General features: G+C 45.8%; 1 protein-coding gene across 1 annotated transcript in view; it reads right to left on the reverse strand.

Annotated features, from left to right (window-relative positions):
• LOC126537920 (fatty-acid amide hydrolase 2-like) overlaps positions 1-22,370 on the reverse strand; it is a 39,722-nt gene that overhangs the window by 9,684 nt on the left and 7,668 nt on the right. The window contains exons 2-6 of the mRNA XM_050185040.2: positions 12,543-12,762; positions 8,032-8,241; positions 2,753-2,872; positions 2,106-2,260; positions 1,235-1,330 (exon numbers count right to left, since the gene is read on the reverse strand). Coding sequence (XP_050040997.1) covers positions 1,235-1,330; positions 2,106-2,260; positions 2,753-2,872; positions 8,032-8,241; positions 12,543-12,762 — 801 coding nt within the window. The remainder of the gene's footprint in view (positions 1-1,234; positions 1,331-2,105; positions 2,261-2,752; positions 2,873-8,031; positions 8,242-12,542; positions 12,763-22,370) is intronic.

The following is a 22,370-nucleotide window of genomic DNA, read 5'->3' on the forward strand; positions in this document are numbered from 1 at the left end:
CTCACATCCTTTGGGACTGTGCCAAGAATCCGCACGAAGCTGCAACGATGACAACGACCCTTCGCGGATCGAGGCCGCAACGAGGTGCTACGATCAAGAGGTCCAAGCCTGCAGGCCGTCCAGCAGATCACGGCGGCCTTCGAAACGCAAAGCGAAACCGGAGGGAGGCTGCCACCTCAAAACACGGGCAGGCGCGGTCGACCAAAGGGAGTAGTGCGGCCACGGACGGAGTAGAGGCGCCACACACTGGGAAGACGTCATGGCCACGTCACGGTGACGCGTACCCCGCAGGGGAAGGCTAATCGTTCTACAGGCATTCCTAATAAAGTTGCTTCGCTCACTCGCTCTTTAAAATTTATCCGGTGCTGGCCCTAATCGAAACCGCACCATACGCAACCAGACAATCTGAATTGTTTCAATATATATGCATATGGACGCCGCCCGCGGACATCGCGGTGCTGCCGCTAAATTTCGCAAGCAGCGTGTCCATAGGGAAGTGTGAGTAGATGAGCCCGGCTGCATACACACAACTTAGATGACGCGTTTCGGTATAGTGGCAATACGGTGTGTCGCTACACTGCTGCAGTGCTAATCGCATTCACCTCGATATTCAGCTTGAGATGAGCTCGACCGTAATTTTTTACTTCGTTCTGCCGGCTTGCTCATTGAGCTGCACATATCAACGAGGTTTTTGGATTCGCTGAGCAAATGCACAGTGCGATGCGCTAAGATTGCTCATACTCCTCGTAGAGTGCTCGCCAACCGGGCGTGTCCTGCATGCGTTGTTTGCCAATGAATGATGGTGCTTAAGCTAGTCGTTTCCATTTAAATACGTTCTCTAGATGCGGGGAACACTTTAAGTGGCCCAGAATTTTACAATATTTCTTTCACTACCACTTCAGTTTCTCGGTTTTCCGCATGAGCAGGTAAGACCTTCTCACGATCACTTGGTAGTCTCACAATGTGTCGAAGAACCGGGAAGAGGGGGGGGGGGGGGGCTATTACCACGTAAAAACAATTTTTAGACGATACCCACGCCGTACGCACACACGTAAACACGTAGTGGCTGGCAGACATCGCAAGGCACGAACCACACTATGCGTGATTCAGTCGATCTCTACAAGGGTGCGATTACGCTAAATCTCGCAGCAAATGGACATAAGAACAGTACACTCGTTTCTTTTCTAATTACATGTTCAAAGTGACATAGTGGAGATTTTATGAAAGCACTGACCCGTCTAACTGCTCGGCGAGCCTCAGTGGTCACACGGCTCAAGAAAAGGCTTCCTTCTGTATCCATGTAATACAGCTTCAGCGTCTTTAGATTTACCTGAAAAGAAAAAAAAAACATATTGTTTGCATCTCTTCGGTGCAGAGAGATAACATTTATTATGCACACTACCTCGGTGACACAATATAGCATTCGTATATAAAAGCTATGTACGTCAATCTCATCAGTAATAATTAGGAAATCTATAAGAATGAACTGCGATTGATTTAGCAAGTTCTCAGCTTTCGTGTCCTCCTTTTCTTGAAATCGTGGGCCTGAACTTTTTTTACGATGCCTTATAATCCGCATCTTGAAGGCTGTTTCTGTAAGTTGACTTAAACGAGAAATTTAGAGATATTAGTTGCCGGGTGGAAAAGAAAGCTAACTACGCTAATATCTTACTCGTTCCCCGACTTATTGAATAAAGCATTTTTGGCGGGTCATTTATGAAATAAGCTTTTTTTTTTTTCGATACACAATCTTACCTTTTCTTTGTCCCCTCTAAATAAATGTTTGCGCTCGGTCAGCACTTTTTTAAAGCTTTGAGTAGACGGCTGTACGTATACAGAAATTACCTTGCTAAATAAAGCAAACGAATTTAAGCAAAAAAAATTGTCTATACTCGCCTGCATGTTCGATCAGAGCTCTTTCACTGCTTCGGAGTAGCAGGCTTATTTTATGGTAGACTCTACAATAAATATTTTATACTTTAACACACTGACAACTGCGTGACGCTGTGCATTTTTCGCGTTGCTCACCGTTGTGTCGATTATGTGCGCGATAACTGTGACTCGTTCACTCGCTCTACAACAGCACCCCATAAAATCGCACACACCTGTTCATTTAGTCTAAGCCCGCTGGTCGCACTCCCTGCCAGAACGTTGAGCATCAGCGGCAAGTCCTCCACGAATCTGACCATGGGGCCCACGCAGTTGAACTGCCCCAGATCTTCTCCAACATCTGGCAGCAGGCCAGTGTTGGGCACCGCTCCTGAGGTTAGCGTGAGAAAGGGCAGAGGTAAGCATAACAACGGTAGCGCCATCATCGCCTCCATCTGAGCCCGATTTTGGCAAATGTAAAGTATTCCCTCTAATAGTGAAAGCGTGATTAGAGGAAGTTCAGGACTCAATGGCGAGCAGGAGAAAACATTCATTTATTTACAAGGGGTAGGGAAGTGGCAATGAGAGAAGTTGTGGATTTATGGTGTCTTATGATGCTAATAATTAACCCCTTGACTCACGAAAGACGTATTCGTATTCGAGGTCACTTAACTGAAACTCTCTTGGGCCACAAATGTTTGCCGAAATCTACGCACTGACGCTCTTCACGGACCCCGTCAGAATGTCGCAGGTGCAGTTTCCAATGTAACATATCACTTTGCGTTCACGAGGACGGTGTCACAGTCAATTTACTATCATGGTGGGCAGAAGAAAAACGATTACTGAATTGATAAATTTGAAAAGCTCGCTGCATAGTTTTCACCGGCTGTTGGCTTGTGGCTGAAGACACCACAGTACGCGGCTGGTATCCGCACGCTTCCACCGATGTCTGTGCCTAGGCCAATCAGTGAGCCAGCTGCAGCCAGGAGGCTTCCCTCTCCACCTGCAGGGTGTGGGAAAAATGTTTTTGTAAATAGGGTAGGCCGTGTATCAGGGACGCAGCCGCAATGGGGTGCGTGAAACGTCTTCTGCGTGCTGCAGAGGGTGTATAGGGGCTATATATGGAACAGAAATGACGTAACCAAGTAAACAACTTACATTTTTACGCAATAAAATGCCTAGCTCCTTATGCTGCAGCTAGTAAGGTCCTTACAATCTAACTTACAAACCTACTGCCGAATTACGCCACTATGAAACCAGCCCGATAGGTGAAATGTAGCTTGGATTGCTCCATATGCGATTCTACAACGGCACTGCCGGCGTACGCGACATATGCATTGTAGAGTAATAGCTTCTGACGTAATAGTTCTGCGCAAACCCGCAAGGTGGAGAGAAGTAATTAAGCGAAAATGAGACATCCGTCCAATCGTGGCACTTGCTACAAAGAAAACCCATACGGGTTCCTCGAAAGAAAAGCTTCGCAGTCGAAGAAAAATTCGTCCTGCACCGGGACTCGAACCCGAGACCACCGCCATTCTGGGGAAGCCGGTCTACCATCTGAGCTAACCAGGCGGCTAGCAGGCGGCTCAGTCGAACTAGAAGTCGAATTTGTCAACTGGAAGCGAAGGCAAGAGTTTGACGTAATAGCAATGCGTAAACCCGCGAGGTGGAGAGAAGCAATCAATTAAGAGAAAATTAAATAAAAAATAAATTGTGGGGTTTAACGTGCCAGAACCACTTTCTGATTATGAGGCACGCCATAGTGGAGGACTCCGGAAATGTTGACCACATCGGTTTCTTTAACGTGCACCTAAATCTAAGTATACGGATGTTTTCGCATTTCGCCCCCATCGAAATGCGGCCACTGTGGCCGGGATTCGATCCCGCGACCTCATGCTCAGCAGCCCAACACCATAGCCACTGAGCAACCACGGCGGGTAATTAAGGGAAAATTAGACTCCCACCCACAATCGTAACAACTGCTACAAAGGAAACCCATACGGGTTCCTCGAAAGAAAAGCTTCGCAGTTGAAGAAAAATCCATCCTGGTTCGGGACTCGAACCCCCAACCGCCGTTTTTCCGGGGCAGCCGCTTTACCACCTGATCTAACCAGGCGGCTAGCAGATGGTAGAGCGAAGTTGAATTTGTCAACAATTCGAAGTAAAGGCAAACATTTTGACGTAATAGTTCTGTGGAAACCCGCAAGGTGGCGAGAAGTAATTATTTGAGGGAAAATGAGCAGTCCGTCCGTCTAACCGTTTTCCAGCCCACTTGCGTCACTGGGAAGTTCATGATCTAACGTGTACATGGCGCTATCGGACGGCTGTGCTGAGAAAACCGGGTTTGAAACCAACCGCCCTACCACCTTCGGTCATTGGGCACGTGACAAAGGGCGTGCGGCACTAGGTATAAGCCACTCATCAGTTCACTAGTTTCATGCCAGTTTATGTTACTCTGCATGTGCCATTACTTACATGCCATTCTTAAGGGAACCTCCTTACCTTCAACATAGGTCACTGGGTATTGTTGTGCCTGGCGATCCTTCTAGACAAAAGGTTCTTCACCGGTGAGCGTGCAGCTATAAAATTCGATCCTTGCTTCATAGTCTATTCGACACCAAAGAGCTGGCGGCGAAACCACCGTCAACTCAAGATAATTGACAGCGACTGTTCCATGACCCAGCGACAGCTGGGTCGTCACACCTGGTGTGACGACCAAGGTGCTATGAACGGGAAGAATTTGGGCACCCCAAGCTGCAATGGATCATCAGCGTGTACATCTCAAAACGCCAACGCCAGTCTGTGTACTTCACTCGAAGCACCAGCACCCGCCTGTACAACGATGGGGCCCGACGCAGAGTGTTCATAGACAGACCTTCCTTGAAGAACCTCCCTTCAAGGTGATTCCAACCGCCGCATTCCTTGGATGCGGAGGCGGCAGTCAAGACAAAAATCTCAACAACCTGGCCCTTACAATGAGCGTACTAATTGAGGCAGTGAGCCAACGCTGACAACTTCCGTGGCACAGTGTCGACCCCGGTTTCACCTGGAATTGCCTCTTTATTGCATCGAGGGCCGGTCGAAGGTCCGATACCAGAGGTGGAGTCCGGCGGTGCGGTGCGACACCATGGGTGGGGTTTTGTGGACTGTGTGACAATCCAATTGCCCGAGAGAAGGGCACTGAATTCCCATGTCGAGTGAGAGAGGAAGATCAACTGCTTAAATTTATAGTTGAGCTTCAGTGTTGATAATGATATGTGATCTCTGATGGCACAAGAGCCAGCTCTGGCCAAAGAGCGCCACGCAAGTGAGTATGAGTATTTATGGGGGCAATGAAGTGAAAAGTATTGATGGAATACGGCTGTATCTTTGCCTAGAAATAGAGCCACTGTTCAGTGCATAAAACACAAATGTAATAAATTTGACAATGGCTTTAAAGTTTTCAGGGAATGTAAAAGATATGTTTTGAAAAATGATGCCACTGGCTCTGCTGCCTCATCAGAAACCTTGGAGGCAAGGCTTTGGAGGCATGTTCCATACAAATGCTACTATCGCAGCAGTAGCCTCTGTTAAGAGGTCATGCTACGAATTCATCGGGCGTAGAACCTCTAATGAGTGAACATCATTTCAATATCTTAAAAGTTATTTGCTGCTGAAAAATGAGTACACATGAAGGAACATTGCTGGATGAAGGGGAATATTCTGTTTTAAGCTAGAGGAAAGTGCTTTTCTTCTTTCAGATTCTGGTTCACGGCACTCCACCAGGAAATGTAAGACGGTCAGCGTCTCTCCACATTTAGCGGAGACGGGAAGGTCACCACCAGACAACAAGTAAGATTGGGTCTCATAGGTATGGCCTATCCCATGTTGAGAAAGAATTACTTCAGTTCGCCGTGGTGTCGTCGTTGGTCGCCAATTACCCAACTGAGGCTTAGTTAAATGAAGCTTTTTCGATGTTTCAGTGTCCCAGATTCGCTGCCAGTATGTCCTAATTTTTCTGCGGAGAAAACGCGTCAAGTCTGTCACAGGGCCAGTCGTGAAAGTGTCGCTCGCTTTTGCTGTAACAGATGTAGCCCTCTGGTCTGCCAGCATGTTCCTCCTAGTGCCTCTGTCGCCGGGAACCCAGCTGATCGCAACAAGCTAGTTTGACATGTACGCAGTGCACAAAAGTGAGTACAGCTCTTTGAGTGAGAAAATGTTCCAAAAGCCAGGGGAACTCATGCTTCAAAGTGTTGTTTTCACTGGCTTTACTCAACGATGTTTACGGCAGTTTCATAGATAAATAGGATGTATTTCTCATTTGTTGCCATTTATGTACTGACGATGCCACCCGCATAGGTAGCGAAACGTCTATGTATTTTGTTATTTTTCGTTGAGTAAAGCCAGTGAAAACAACACTTTGAAGCTCTTTGAGTACAGGAGTTTTGATATTGCGGGACGACATTAAGGACCTTATTACACTCAAAGAGTCACTGAATATGATGGCTCTGGGTAGGTTGGCTTTCCTGATACATTTAACAGCCGACATTACTGCGTATGCCTCAGCGGAGAAGGCATTTGTTTCCGGGTGCAACACATCAGATTCTGAGAATGATGAACCAACCGCTGCAAAAGACACGCCAGCACAAGACTTTGATACGAGAGTATAAAATTCCGGGCATGAGTACTTTAAATATAGTTCTAGAAAGTGTTTTCGCACGTGTTTCTCCAGAGCGTGCTTTGTGACATGAATAAACGACGTGTCCCATTCAATAAGCTTCCATTGCCACGGCGGTAAGAGCTTTGCCGGGGCCTTTAGACGAGGTTCTAAAAGGACACCCATTCCATTACTGAGCTTCCTCACACGCAGTGAGAAGGGCTCCTTTGATATGGGTCGGTTGCGAAGCAGTACGGTGCACGTCATATAATTTATAGTAGCGTAACAAGGATGTTCAGTGTTTGCGTGTACCTTCAAAAAATATGTAAAGCTAGAGTATGATCTTTGCAAGTTTAGTGACAACTCGTTCAGTTCCGTGCAGAGGCGTTGCGCAGGACATGTCCTGAACGCACCTGTTGACAGGCGGATACCCAAATGGTGAATCGGATCCGGCTTCTTTAACGCGCATGGTGCGGCCAGAGTGGTACACCATGGCACCATAGTCTAAACGTGTACGTATAAGGCTTTTGTACCGGTCCTATAGGCACTTTCTGTCTCTACCCCAAGTGGTGTGTGACAGAAGTTTTAGGACGTTCACGGTCTTCAAGCATTTTGTCCTGCGATATTTGACATGAGGTATAAACGTTAGTTTTGAATCAAAGATAATACCTAAAAATTTATGTCCACTGCTGACAGTGAGTTCATCTCCATTGATAAAAATACTACGGGTTGGTGTTGCCCCTCTCTTCTTGGAGAAGAGCATGCAAGGACTTGTCGGCGTATTCACTTTAAACACGTGTTCATCCGCCCATCTAGATAATTTGTTTAAACGAAGCTGGACCTGGCGTCCGCAGATAACAATATTGCACGATTTAAAGCCTACCTGCGCGTAGTCGAGATATGCAGAATAAAACATGGTGTATAAAATGACTGTATCAAGTGAATTCATTTTCACAATAAATTGTGTGCAATTAAGCACGCCTCCATGCAGCACAACGGTCTCTTCGGTGAATGTTCTTGACAAATTGTTGCCCACTCGTACACGAAGCATGTGATGAGAGCTATATCCTTCGATTCAGTTAAGCATGTTGCCACAGACACCCATTACGGAAACGTCCCGAAGAATACCGAAACGCCATGGCGTATCATACGCCTTCTCAAGGTGTCGTTTACACTGGGCTACAGCTATCTTCCCGAACCCTCATGTCTGTCATGAAGATCAGGTTGATCTGCCTACAACGATATCTAGAAATCGCTGACGGATGAATTAAGGAGAATGTCCTTAACATGCATGGAATGATCTGGCCAACAGAAATCTACACGTGTCATTGCCGTAGTCAACACACAACGTCAACATTGTTGTGTCCGGGCCCTGAGAAAACACTTAATAATTGGATAATCACAGCATATCAGGAGAAGGCATGACGTTTTCTAAGTATTACTCAAGGCGGGAACTGCGCTTTGACGGCCAGAACATCGTCCCCTTTGTTCCCGACGGTTGAACGGAGGACAAACGATGTACTCACCGCTGCTTCCACCGGGGCTTCGGCGCGTGTCGTGTGGGTTCCGCGTGCAGCCGTCCACCAGGTTCTGCGATTCGCCCCACATGCACATTTCGGGCACGTTGGTCAGCGCCAGCGGGAAGGCTCCAGCTGCCCGGAGCAACGCCACGCTTGGGGCGTCCTCCTCGGCCCGCCGCCCGTGCCAGAAAAGGGATCCCGCGTCCTGTCGCAAACCTGGAAGACATTCATACTTGTCAAATAACGCTGTCACACAATTACCTAACAGGAACCAGTTGTGCGCGAAAAAAAAAAAATTCGAGTTTAATCCGGACTGCGAAGCACTGTCAGCGATAGCCAGATTTAATGTTGCGCTTGCACTGTACGCAGGTGCGCAAGAACTTGCGGCACCCTCACAAGCTTTAACACGCGGCGTAGGAGATGTGAAGGCATCACGCGGGCGCCTCCACGCCGTCCGTAGAGAGCGGTGCCACAGAAATTTACATCACTTTCAGAATGTGGGCACTAATAAGGTTTTTCCACCTTTTAATAGGATCAGAAAATGTAAAGTAAAAAGCACGCGCTGTCAATGAAATTTTTAATGGCATTTTCATTCCGCGCAATAATTATAAACAATTCTGAGAAATAATCAGCGTTGTCACCTTAGCAATTAATTTTTATTTAGCGACCGGTGACGTTCTTTAGCGATATGCCATTGCAATTGGTGTCACTTTAGTTACTTCAAAGTTGCTTCGAAAATAGCCTTCTAGAACGCGCTATATTATTTAAACGCTTTATGTGAGCGGCCGATTTTACCGATTTGAGTGTGTCTTAGCGCTCTGTGTTCTGCACTTTCGCTAAGTTTGCACTATTAGCCGCCGTGGTGGGTAATTGCGCTGCTAAACCCGATGGGGCAAGATGAAACCCTGGCCGCGGCGGCAGCATCTCGATGGGGCGCGAAGTGCAAAAAAAAAAAACGCTTCTGTATATCTTACTTAAGGTTAGATTTTCTTGAAACAATATAATATACGCTAGTGTGGCGTGAATTATTTACACAAAAATACATATCGCGTTTGTCTAGGCTACGTGTGAATTTGATCAAATTATTTTTAATGCGTTTGATTGGTGGACATCTAAAATTTTAGAAGATTTAGATCGCGGCATGTGCATAATGCGATAGATCATTTGTACAAATGCGTATAACACGGGAGTGGCTGGGCTGGTTCACGCGAGTCTGAACAAGCTGCTTTTCAAACGCATGGGTTTTGGACAAATCAGTAATGCGAAGAGCCTTCACTTAGCCCAAGGGTCGGAAGCGTATTATTTGACCTGCAGACAAAAGTCAAGCAATTATCATCGTATTGACATGCGACCTTGTGCATCAGAAGTGCCGAAAACTGAAGAAAAAGGTGCATTGCCAGCGAAGCTGTGCAGCACACGACAATTAGCTGACATAGAATTTTGAACAAAGGTACAACTTCATTATTTTCATCGGTGGTCATCGGGACGAAAGGTACACACCCACATTTATTTTTGAGTGTCCGCCTTCATTCGTGTTGTACATTCGTTATATACGTTCGTTTTTTTTTTTCAATTCGCGATATATAGAGGCAAAGAATCACCGCACCGACTGGTGCACTGGATGAGTGCCGTCAGCGCCTTCGCAGAGGGAGGGGCAGTATGGGAACGCTAGCCCGATGACCGGCATTGCAGTGAGCTCTGGAAGACGACCACGATGACGAGCGGGGAAGAAGTGGCACGAGCCATTGCTACTGCTGATGTTTTTTTGCTCACAGAGTTTTCGACGGACACGAAAAATGCGCGGAACCATGTAATTAACCAAGCGCGGTGAAACCCTAACGAGCGGGCCAACTGCCTGGCGCGTGATTTCACGAACCGCGCCCGAGCTAGTGGCCCGGCTCTCCCGCAGGATTGTGCTTTCAAAGATAATCTTACGACCTTTCACGAAATTACGTCACATTACAGACACCCCCCCAGCAGGAGGAAATTCCCTCCCCCCAACCCGAAACTGAACAGGGCTCAGGCTGTTACTTTCAGGCTTTTACAGACGAGATCCTACCTCACCCCGAGAGCGCTTAGTTGGATAGACCCGAACTTCCCCCAATCGTGCTCCAAATGCGGTCATGCGTGCTGCTCTTTAGACCACATGCTCTGGCTATGCCCGTACAACGCGGGCTCCGACTTTCATAACAAGTCCAAGTGGGACGCCTTGCTGAAGAGCTCGGATTTCACAAACCAACTACAGGCCGTCCAGAGGGCCCACGACGTCGCGGAGAGTCACCACCTCCCTGTCCCGTCGTGGGCGGGGCTACCGGTTACTTCGGTTACCCGCAATCGAGTTTCTCAGGGCACTCTAATAAAGTTCTTTTCACTGTCACTGTCTAGCCATAAACAGCTTCGCTGGAAAAAATTATGATCGATAATGTGCACCAAGTAAGTGCCTTTGTGTGCTAGAAAAATCATGGGGCTTGTGTTCTTTTGAATCGTGCAGCACTTGGAACATTACAATATCCGGGCAAACGCCAAATTTCAGCCATCCTTGTCCATTATGTAAAAGCAGAATAGTAAAGTAAAAGGCCGCTACAAACTGCTGGTAAATTCACTGTTTATTCCTCACTCACACGAAGCCTTGACAAACGTGAGACGTGTGCGTAAATGATTTACGACATACTAGCGCCGTGAGACGTGTGTGTAAATGATTTACGACATACTAGCGCGTATTAAGGGAGAACGCAAGTAAGGCGGGACAGTAAAGCGGGCGCCAACGTTTCGACAAATTGACTTGGTTTTTTTCAAGGCAAGATATGCTTTCTTCCGCACAGTTTAAGGGTACGCTTCTTCTAAAGGGGGGTTAAAGTTGAGTGGGTGAGGCAACGATCAAAGGCGTGCTAACGGCGAGGGTGCAGAATTGAAAAGAAAGGAGTGCTATTGAAACGGCCGGTGACATGGCCATTTTAGCCGGCCGTGTGTTTTTTCGTGGAAGGGGCCTGGACGACGACGTGTGGGAGATTATCTTCTTCCACTGGAGTTCAGTGAGCCATCATCTCTCTGAAAAAGATTATAAAAGCGGCAGAAATTGGAGCTTGTGGAAGAAAAAAAGTTACTGAAATGCAATAAATATACAAATAAAAGAATAAAGAAAGGAAGGAAAGAAAAAGGAAAGGCAGAAAACAGAAACACTGAGCAACCAAACGAAAGATAACTAAGTGCTGTTGTCTATAGATTGAAATTTAGCGTAACGAATAGATTCTAAAGCTCCCTTTGAAATGTTTATGTTTCGGAAACGTCTAATTTGAAGTAATATTTACTCAGAAGTTTTAGCGACAATTTCAGCTACATTTCAGCAAAATTTTGCGGAAATTTAGCTACTTTTTTGTATAAATTAAGCGACACACTTCTAAAGTATATTGCAATACTGCCAATAAATCAGCCAAGAACCTAGCACCTGGTTTCAGCGACATTGGCTGCTTTTACTTTTATCCTGCATACAGCACGCACGTTTCCGGTGCTTGGTACAGCGCTTGAAGTATAAGTTGGATTCGGACTCTACAGCTTGATTTTAACTCATAGTTTGCTTAATTTCTGCAAGTGTTCTTCAAATGACCCTACAAGTGCTTGTTTCCAAGCTCCGCTAGTCCTCTCCGTCACCATGAGCTGTGCCAAACATGTCACCGATTGTGTTCACATGCCACGACTTGTAGTCTTAGTTTGATGTTCGGCATAGAATGTATCAAAAATATTCTATTTTTATACGCTTTGCAATAAATGTTTCACGTTTTCAGCTAAAACACTGACAGTTGAAATTTCTGCTTCTGTACATAGAGCACAGGTTTCTGTGCCGTGCTCGCATGTCTTGTCAAGCTAGGTAGGCAAGAACAGTGTATAAAACAAAGTACGTAATAAAGTACACACGTCCTTAGTGTGTTTTATATGTGAAATCCCACTTTTTACACGCAGTTTCTGGTCGTGATAAAGAACAGGCTAGACGAACTTTTTCAGTTTAGGTGACACTATAGCTATGACATGCTGAAATAAATGATTTCATGTCGTGAACTCCTTGGCACTGTACAAGTACAATGTTACATCGCAGGCCCTCTTTGGAAGTGAAATACAGCTGAGAAGATGACCAATGCTGACCAGCGTCAGTGTTGTTCTATTCCCCAATGAGCATTTTCTTGCTTATTTTATTTCCTTGCTGTGAAACTTTCCAATGTCTGTCTCCAAATGTCCCGGGGATGTGCCTTGCAATGCTAGTGTGTATCATTACGCGTGGTCCACTGCATGTCCTGGGAATATACACGAAGTGGAAAGGGGAGCCAGTGGGCTTTCGAAGGGCTTGGCATGGGTGATAGCAAGGCCTTTCAACAACGTAGCAATGCCACCCAGCTTTGATTTGTTTTTCCTAGCATGTCTAGCCTCGAATGAAGAAAAGATTGATGGTAACCCCCGAACTCTTTATAAGGGCGCTTTATGGCTGAATGTTGCCGGAATAGCGTGCCAAACAACCCATAAATAACCTTTGATGGCAATGCTGTTCTTGGCAGTGAACGGCAGCCCCAGCAACGGCTTTTCTGTGCTCATTTGGCTGGCGCTCATCTTTCCCGATGCCACCAGCCTATCGACCTCCTTGGCGTCGTCGAGCGCTTCCTCAAACCGCTCCTCGACGACAGCGTTGATGACGGGCTGCACGTCCCGGATGCGCCTGACGTAGGCCGAGACGAGGTCGACGCTTTTGACCTGCGAGAATAAGGAAGCGGCGTGTGAGGCAATAGCTCCCACAGTGTGTTTGTTTGTTCGTTTGTTTTCGTTGTTTATTCAGACGACCATACCAAAAATAAATTTGTCTGGTCCACGAAGCTCCTTCAAAGGCATGAATGCGGGATAATGCATCAGATCCCTTTCCCATCCCTAATTCTCTACACATATAACTCCGACAATAAAAATGGTTGGGTTAAATGTAACAACGAATTCGGGAGTCGGGGGAGTACAAGTACAAAAGCAATGACAGGGAAAGTATACGATGTAATCACTTCAAGATACATACTTATATCTATAAACGAGAAAAAAGAAGATTGACCGAGAGCCCTGATTTTTATTAGTCATATCATCAGAAGCCAACAAACACTCGCACCGAAGACAACATAGGGGAAATTACTTGTGCTTAATTGATGAAATAACGAAACGATAAATTAATGGAAATGAAAATGGATGAAAAAACAACTTGCCGCAGGTGGGGAATGATTCCGCAACCTTCACATTTCGCATGCGATGCTCTACCAATTAAGCTACCGCTGACGCCGTTTCCCCATACACTTTCTTGGGTATTTATGTTTCCTAGTAGAACCCTGTGAATGTTAGCCAGCGCCACCACTCACAAACCTTGGTGGCGGATGTGGAACATCCCTTCACTAAAATGATGAAAAATAAACGAAAATTCACAGGTTCTCTTGTGCTATCCCTAAGACGACTTAAAGGGTAAAGCCTAAGTGCCGATGTGTACGACACAATCGTGACGTACACATCCCCCTTAATTCGCTTAGTCTGCTTCGCTTAGTCATCCCTCTTAATCAGCTTATGATGATGATGATGATTTGGGATTTTTATGGCGCAACAGCTGTGCAGACTATAATGCGCCAAGAACATGTTTTTCGTATTAGCTTATTTGTTTAAATGCTGTAAAATGGTGTAAATGGCCAACTAAAAATATAAGACATGAAATGTGCTACAGTTCTTGTAGAATTCCTGTGGCTCTTAAAAAGTTAAAAGTATCTTCATATGGGACCAGTGGTTCATCGCTCAATAAGAACATATGATGGATAGGGATTCTTTTGTCGTAAAAAATCTTAAAATATCTTTCCCTCCATTTTTTAAAGCCAGGACATGTTATTGAAATACGTAGCACGGTTAAAATTTCACCGCCGTGTTGGCATGTTGGTTGTGGTTTGTTATTAATTAAGTAACTATGTGTTAGCCTTGTGTGACCAATTCTTAAGCGACATAATATAACCTCATAAAATCTTTGTCTGTGGCGACAACTCTGCCATTCTCGTAGAATAGGTTTTATGCAATGAAGCTTGTTAACTTTTTCTTGATCCCACACTTTCTGCCAGTGTTTTTTAACTGCTATTTTTAAAGTGGCTTTATAATCTTGCCAAGCTAGGCCAACATCATGTAGCTCCAAATCTTTGGTACGGACTGCCATAAAATCTGCTCTTTCATTACCGGGAATTCCTACATGACTAGGAATCCAGCAGAAAGTGACATTTAACGCTCTCTTGTGACATGTTGTGTATTGTTTTTTTATTTTCTTCAGTAGATTATTTCTAGATGGTAACCTAGATGCGAGAGCTTGAAGAGAGCTCAAGGAGTCGCTAAATATAACAGATTGGTTATTTCCTCTTTTCAGGATGTCTTCCAAGAGCTAACGAAATGGCATGAAGTTCTGCAGTAAAGACAGTAGTAGCCTGACTTGGAAGTCTCATTTGTTTTTCAAATTGATTTGATGTCACTGCAGCGCCTACATTGCCATTGCTTTTTGATCCATCTGTAAAGTATTTCACGCAAAAATTATATTCTAATTCTATTTCTAAATATTCGCTTAGTAACGCCTCTCTTGGTGAAAATTGCTTTCTGTTTTTTGTTAACCTAAAGTCGCATTGCGCATGTTTCATCTCCCAAGGAGCAAAAGAAGGGTCATCTTGCAAGAATTTATTTCTTACGTCGAAACATAGGTCCGCATTCAGCTTTTGGTACCTGATGAAAAAGGAAGGAATGATTGCCGGTTTGTTGCTAAAATGTACTTCAAAGCGCGGCCTTGTAAATAGTAGTCTACAAGGATGCGTTGAACAGGACAGTATTCTCATTATGTACATGTTTCCAAGAAATAGTCTTCTGTGTTCCAAAGACAGCTGGTTGGTTTCTGCATACAAGCTTGTACGGGAGACGTACGAAACGCGCCGGAACACAGACGTAGTCCGAGGTGATGCACCGGATCAAGAACCTGTAATGCTGACGTTCGAGCTGAGCCGTACACAAAACATCCGTAGTCTAATTGTGACCGGACAACTGCATTGTATATGCGAAGCAGACATATTCTATCTGAACCCCATGATCGGTGGGATAGGAGCTTTATTAAATTTATGGATTTCAGAGATTTCTGTTTTGCATAAGCGATGTGCGCTTTGAAGTTGAGTTTCTTGTCAAAGATCATACCAAGAAATTTGTGTTCGTTCTTTACGGTGATTTGCTGTCCTTTAATATGTAATGTTGGGTCCGGTGTGAGCCTTCGGTATTGGCTGAAAGGTACGCATATTGCTTTTTCTGCGCAAAATTTAAAACCATTTTCGTTTGCCCATCGCACTATAGAGTTTACACCCAACTGGAGTTGGCGTTCGCAAGTAGACATATTACAAGAGGAGAAACAAAGTTGAATGTCATCGACATATAAAGAATACATTAAGGAAGAAGGAATAACTGTAGTTATCGAATTGAGCTTCACTAAAGATAGTGTAACGCTCAATACTCCACCTTGCGGCACTCCATTCTTCTGTATAAAACAGTTGGAGAAAGTTGGTCCAAACATCACCTGAAAAGTTCGGTCCTCCATATAGCTTTTGATTATACGAAGCATGTGCCCTTTTATTCCGTATCTGTGCAAGTTCATTAAAATGCCATGTCTCCACGTCGTATCATACGCTTTTGATAAGTCAAAGAAAACGGAGACGCAATGCTGCCTTTGGACGAAAGATTCACGGATTTTTGTTTTTAACCGGACTAATTGGTCGATTGTGCTGCGATTGGCTCTAAAGCCACACTGGTACTGATCAAGTAACCCGTTACTTTCCAAAAGGTGTACAAGCCGTTTGTTAACCATTCTTTCGACTGTTTTTCCTAAACAACTGGTTAAGGCAATGGGGCGATAACTGTTAGGATCAGAGCGTGCCTTTCCAGGTTTTAGAAGTGGTAGAACTATCGCCTTCTTCCATGCTTTTGGAAAATAGCCTTCCGCCCACAACCTGTTGAAGAGGTGAAGGATTGTGTCGTACGTGTTCATGTGTAGGTGTCGCAGCATTTCGTAGTGTATGTTGTCCGGGCCTGCTGAATGGCTCTTCCCTAAATATATCGCATCGAAGAGTTCAGTTTTTGTAAAAGGACAGTTATATGGCTCAGTACTATTCAGTGATATCCGGAGATCTTTCTTTTCTGCCGTGGCCTTTATATTAAGAAACTCGGGAGTGTAATGAGCGTCACTCGAAATTACAGCAAAGTGCTCGCCAGGTATACTTGCTTGCCCTTTAAGATCCGTTTCGTCGTCAAATATAGGGAGTGTGTATTCTGTATGAACACCGTCTATTTTTCTCATTTTCTCCCATAATAATTTACTTGTTGTTTGACTGTTTATCGAGCTCACATATTTCACCCATGATGTTCTTTTTGCTATCCGTCTTTCTCTTCTAGCCTCACTGCGCTTTTGTTTAAAAAACAATAAATTTTCTAAAGTTGGGTACCTGTTTAGTCGAGACCATGCACAGTTTTGTTTCCTGCGAGCTTTATCACATGCATCATTTCACCACGGTTTTGGTCTACGTGGAAGTTTCCCTTGTGAAAGTGGTATGGAGTTTTCAGCTGCATCTAAAATTTGTTTCGTTATCGCATCACATAAGTCGTCAATATTGAGCGCGATGACATCATCAATCCTTATTTCGGAGCTTTCCAAAAAAACTGACCAGTCTGCTTTACCCAGCTTCCATCTCTGTCTTCGTGCTGGCATTGTGGGAGGCGCGTCGATCGGCTTGAGTATTATAGGGTAGTGGTCGCTGCCACGTGGGTTTTCCCTCACGCCCCAAGTAAAAAACCCAGCAAGTGATGGCGTGCCACAGGAGAGGTCAATGCTTGAAGTAGATTGTGATTTAGCAATAAAATATGTTGGCTTTCCATCATTAAAAAGGTACAAATTGCAGTTGTCTAAAAATTCTTCTACCATTTTCCCCCTTGCGTCAGTGTGGTTACTGCCCCAGATGTTATTATGAGCATTAAAATCACCCAATAAAAGGAAAGGTACTGGAAGTTCTTTCATGAGATTTTCTAATTCTTTTATTGCGATATTCTTACCCGGTAGTAAGTACAGGGAGCATACTGTTATTGTTTTCCCTATCTGAACCTTTACTGCAACAGCTTCTAAGTTGGTGTTAAGCTTCACTTCGCGTACTGGGACTCCTTGAGCGACCACTATAGCGACTCCTCCAGATGCGACTGACGCCTGTTCCCTATCTTTGCGAAATATGCTATATCGACGCAGAAGTTGTTTATGGCAACCTTTCAAATGAGTTTCTTGCAAACACATAACAGAAGCCTCAGCATCCTCGAAAACATCGTAAATGTCATCAATATTGGTTCTTAAACCACGGCAGTACCACTGCACAATAGTAGCCATATTTGATGATGTGGATTATCAAGTACTTCACGAGAGATTCTATGTAAGAGGTCACAAAGATGACGTATGTGAATGAGCAAGAAACTTGCTAAAATGCTTTGTAGGTCACTTCTCCTTGGCAGGGGGAATGACCGGAAGTCTACCGCCTTTGTGTTTTCCAGGGGGAATACCCGACTTTTTGGTTTGCCTACCAGATATAGGCTCTTTTGTTTGATTCGTGTCCGGCGGACACACTTCCATCATATCATCGCCCTTTGGGCATTCATCGTTGATGGTGCTTGGTGAAGGTGCCGTCTTCTTGGAAAGAAAGCGGTCCTTCAGCACCGGCGTTGAGACCTTCGTGGCCTCTACTGCGTGCTGACTGCCGTCAGGCTCAGCAGAAGCCTCTGGGCCTCTTGGGAGAGGGTTTCGACGAGCGTCTGTTATTTCAATGGGTGAGGAGGGCCGGAGAGCTGAAACCTTGTCCAGCAGCTCCACCTGGGTTCCAATTGACACCATCGGCGGCGCACGCCCTCTGCGCACAGCCTGTGCGTAAGTACCTCTATCGGCAAACGCGACTCTCTTTTTGGCTTCAATGTATGATATGTTCTCCCGTACCTTCAACGCAATCACTTCTTTTTCTTTTTTCCACTGAGGACAAGATCTGGAAAATGCCGCGTGCTGACTCGCGCAATTTGCGCAGCACAGCTCGTTTGTGCACGTTTCATCACCATGGTCTGGTTGACTGCATTTAGCACAGGTTGCTCTTCCGCGACATGACTGGGATCCGTGCCCATATTTCTGACACCGAAAGCACCGGCGGGGATTGGGCAAATATGGTCTTACTCTAAGGTACAGGTAGGAGGCCTTAACGGCACTTGGAAGCGTTAAGGAGTTGAAGGTCAGCACAATGTGTTTGGTCGGAGTTTCAATGTTATTTTTTTTAATTTAATTCGTCTTGCACATATAACACCCTGATCTCTCAAGGCTTCTTCGATTTCCTCGTCTGTGCACTTAAGGAGTTCTGTATCTGAAATCACACCCTTCGCGTAGTTCAGTGTCCGATGTGGTGAGACAGACACACTGTTCTCACCGATCTTCTCAAGTTTCTTAATCTGCCTGCTATGCTCAGCCGTCATAACTTCGAGCAAGAGGTCTCCAGAATTCATTTTCTTGGCTTTGTAGGTCTCACCAATACACTCGTTAAGTGCTTTGGCGATGAGGAAGGGTGACATGTCTTGAATTTTTTGTTCAGTTTCAGACGTGATGACAAAAAATTTTGTGAAGCTATCACTAGGTTTATTGAAGTTCATTACCTCGGTCCGGTGCCTTTTCGGCCTCTGATCAGGTTTTGTTGAAGAGGGGATTCTGTCCATGAAATTACATATAAGTTCGGCAGCTAAGCTGGCCGCCCACCATGGAGCCCAACACGGGAGTGTTTTAAAAACCACTAGCCATACATAACTGCTATAACCATATAACCATGACCAAGGAAGGCCACGCCCACATGGTTAACCCTAGCCGCCCGGAAACTTGGAAATGAAATGAAGCAAATAGGAGACAGGAAAGGTCAAAAGTGAGAGAGAAAGACGAAGATTTGAGTAGAGAGAGACAGGAAGAGGCGACTGCCGATTTCCCCCGGGTGGGTCAGTCCGGGGGTGCCGTCTACGTGAAGCAAAGGCCAAAGAGGTGTGTTGCCTCCGCCGGGGGGCCTTAAAGGTCCGAACACCCGGCATGGGCTCAACCCCCAGGATCCCCCTTTACCCGGACACGGCTAAGCCGCGCACGGCTACACGCGGGAGGGTCCAACCCTTGTGTGCTCGGGTACGCGGTGTCGCAACATACCAAACGCCTGCTGACGCAGACGCCCCTGCGGGGATATCAGCTTACTCCTCCCCTTAATTTGCTTAGTGCACTTCGCTTAGTTATCCATCTTAGTTCCAAAGGTCGAGGGTTCGACTCTCAGCCAAGGTGGTGAATTCGAGTGCCCTAACTCTACATAGAGGGAATTCTAGTGCCAGAGTTACCTCTAGTATTTATTGTAGGAAACTGCGATTCACACACGCACCCCGCACGGACTGTTGTGGCACCGCTAGATGGCGCAACGCGTCCATTGGGATAGCGTGCCTCGATGTCCTCCTCCCGCACCGCTCCGCCCAGGGTGGCGACATTCATTGTTGGGTGCAGTGCCATCGATTTCAAGGACGTCCGCCATTGAAGTGACCGTGCCTTCGCTCCCGCGCATGCCAAAGCTGAAGTTTCTTTATGAGCTTTAAAAGCTAAATACCGAAAACGTTTGCGGCCCCGCCGGCGCTTATTTGGACAGCGCTCACTTCCGGCTGGGAGCTAGTTGCGTCCGCCATGTTCTTCCTGGGCCAGTCCATCTACTGAGTAAGACGGCGCTAGCACGCTTGTTTTCTTGCTTGTCTAGTTGTGTCGGCTGCAGATCTTCAGCGGAGGTGACTTCTGTATATCTGTCGTTGTTTGCTGGAAGTCAGCGTGCCTTTCTGGACGTGTCTTGCTGCCTGCTATTGCAATGCTTCATTATTCGCCTCAAGACAATGGTTTACGCATATTAACTGCGAAGATAGCACAACTGCGGGCGCAATGCACGTTTCGAAAAGCCCAGCATCAGTCTGAATAGCGCTAACCAGATTCGCCTATGAACGGCAAATTTGCCTTTGTGATCGTGGGTCCGTTCCTGAGCGCGAACGACGCGTTACCGCGCAGTGCGACATCCTACTTAAATTCGCTTAGTTGAGCTATTGTTGAGTATTTAAACAGCAACATACAGGAGATTCGCGAGTAGTTTTATTACAGTACAAAACGAAAGGAAAAGACACTGCCAGTCGCGGCAGTTGCTATCTGAGGTTTTGCGCACACAAGCTGCGGCCGGCAGAAATAAAAGGGATAGGGAGAAGATGGCAAGGGGAGGAACTGAAGATGGCGAGCAAGGACAGGGAAGAGCTATGGGCACTGTTTACCAAGTACGAAAATAAGTTTTCATTACTTGCACGCGAGTGTACAGGCACAGTTCTAAATTGTACCACGCGCGAGTAACTGTTGCAAACAACTGCACTAACACACAGCCGATATAGGGACTTTAGCCAAAGCAAGCTCGCACATTGGGTCGGTCGCCGCGCCCCGAAAAAGATGGCTCGATGTTGCGTGCCCTTGTGCACGAATCATTCCAGGAATGGTTGCAGAACGTTTCCGTTTCCTAAACAGCCAAAACGAAGACTTCTCTGGATTCTCTGGGCCCGTTTAGGGCCTGTACTATGCGTAACAAATAAAAATAATAAATGGGGTACATCTTAACAGCCATTACAGTTTGTATAAATCCTACTGCGCGGGCGGCCTTGTTTGCTTTAGTTCAACTTGCAATTAAATTATGTCCATGCGGGAAACGTTAGAAGCATGCGCGTACGGCTCACTAGTTTTAGACTCACCTCTTAGTGTACTCCGGTACTTATTACTTCTGATAGATATAATAATCCCTTTTCGTCTGTACAGTAAGTAAGCCAACACATCCGATTAAAATGACCACCTAGACCACGGTATTTTTGTTTGTTTTGTTTTACCCGACATTATTTAGTCACTAGAGTTCATTTGTGATTGGTATAGCCACAGGCCCTTTCATGGCCGTACTCTCATAAGTCATTTATTATAAAGCCGGATGACTCGTCGAGTTTCGGGAAATATTTATTTGCCACGGATAGAATCTAATACAATACTTTTCATTCGACTTGCAGGCTCAGTTTGAAAAAAAGTAGCTTTGAGCAAACCAGAGCAGACGGGTGGACAAAGCTGAGGCCAGACGCTTTGCCACAGGTGTTCCCTTTCAGAGGTAAGATAGCGGACTCCAGCATGCTCATTAAATGAGAGTGCACATCCCATAAGGGACCACTTGCAAATTCTTAGGTTGCCTGCCCTGCATGACTATTTTGCAAGCAGAAAAGTGTTGCTTTAAGTGGTCTCCTCACAGACTAGCACAAATAGTTAAGGAGATACCTTGCGTCTAATTGAGACAAACAAAAGGAAGAAACAGACGACGCGTTGGTGGCTTGTAAATTGTCAAGTCACGGCTTCCAATTGGGCGCGACACTTTTCAAAAAGCACAAATGTTTCTGACAAGTGTCCTGGAAATTCCAGAAATGCCATATCGTGGTTATCCCTACATATCCCCACTACCACTTCGGGAGTGCCTCCATTGTTCCGTTTAAGTAGAATTTATCCCTGTCGAATAACCGCAGCATCGACAGGTCATAGTATAGCTAAGCTGTTTAATCGGAACAATAAATTGCACTATGACCCTGTGGTGGATATTGTGTGAAAAAGTGCAGTGACCAAGTCAAACTTTTTGCAGGGGTGGCGCATGCACTTGAGCGTGGGCGAGGAGTACGCGGAGACGGAAGGGCAGGCAGGCCGCATATTAAATAAAAAATTTCGAGCTGGGGGAGGGTGGGGTCACGTGTCGAATGTGAAACCCCCTGCCCCTCCATCAAGCTCATCATCATCATCATCATCATCAGCCTGGTTACGCCCACTGCAGGGCAAAGCCCCCTCCCATACTTCTCCAACAACCCCGGTCATGTACTAATTGTGGCCATGTCGTCCCTGCAAACTTCTTAATCTCATCCGCCCACCTAACTTTCTGCCGCCCCCTGCTACGCTTCCCTTCCCTTGGGATCCAGTCCGTAACCCTTTATGACCAACGGTTACTTTCCCTCCTCATTACATGTCCTGCCCATGCCCATTTCTTTTTCTTGATTTCAACTAAGATGTCATTAACTCGCGTTTGTTCCCTCACCCAATCTGCTCTTTTCTTATCCCTTAACGTTACACCTATCATTCTTCTTTCCATAGCTCGTTGCGCCGTCCTCAATTTGAGTAGAACCCTTTTCGTAAGCCTCCAGGTTTCTGCCCCGTAGGT

This window comes from Dermacentor andersoni, chromosome 4 (assembly GCF_023375885.2).
Source record: "Dermacentor andersoni chromosome 4, qqDerAnde1_hic_scaffold, whole genome shotgun sequence".
In the NCBI taxonomy this organism is placed as follows: domain Eukaryota; kingdom Metazoa; phylum Arthropoda; class Arachnida; order Ixodida; family Ixodidae; genus Dermacentor; species Dermacentor andersoni.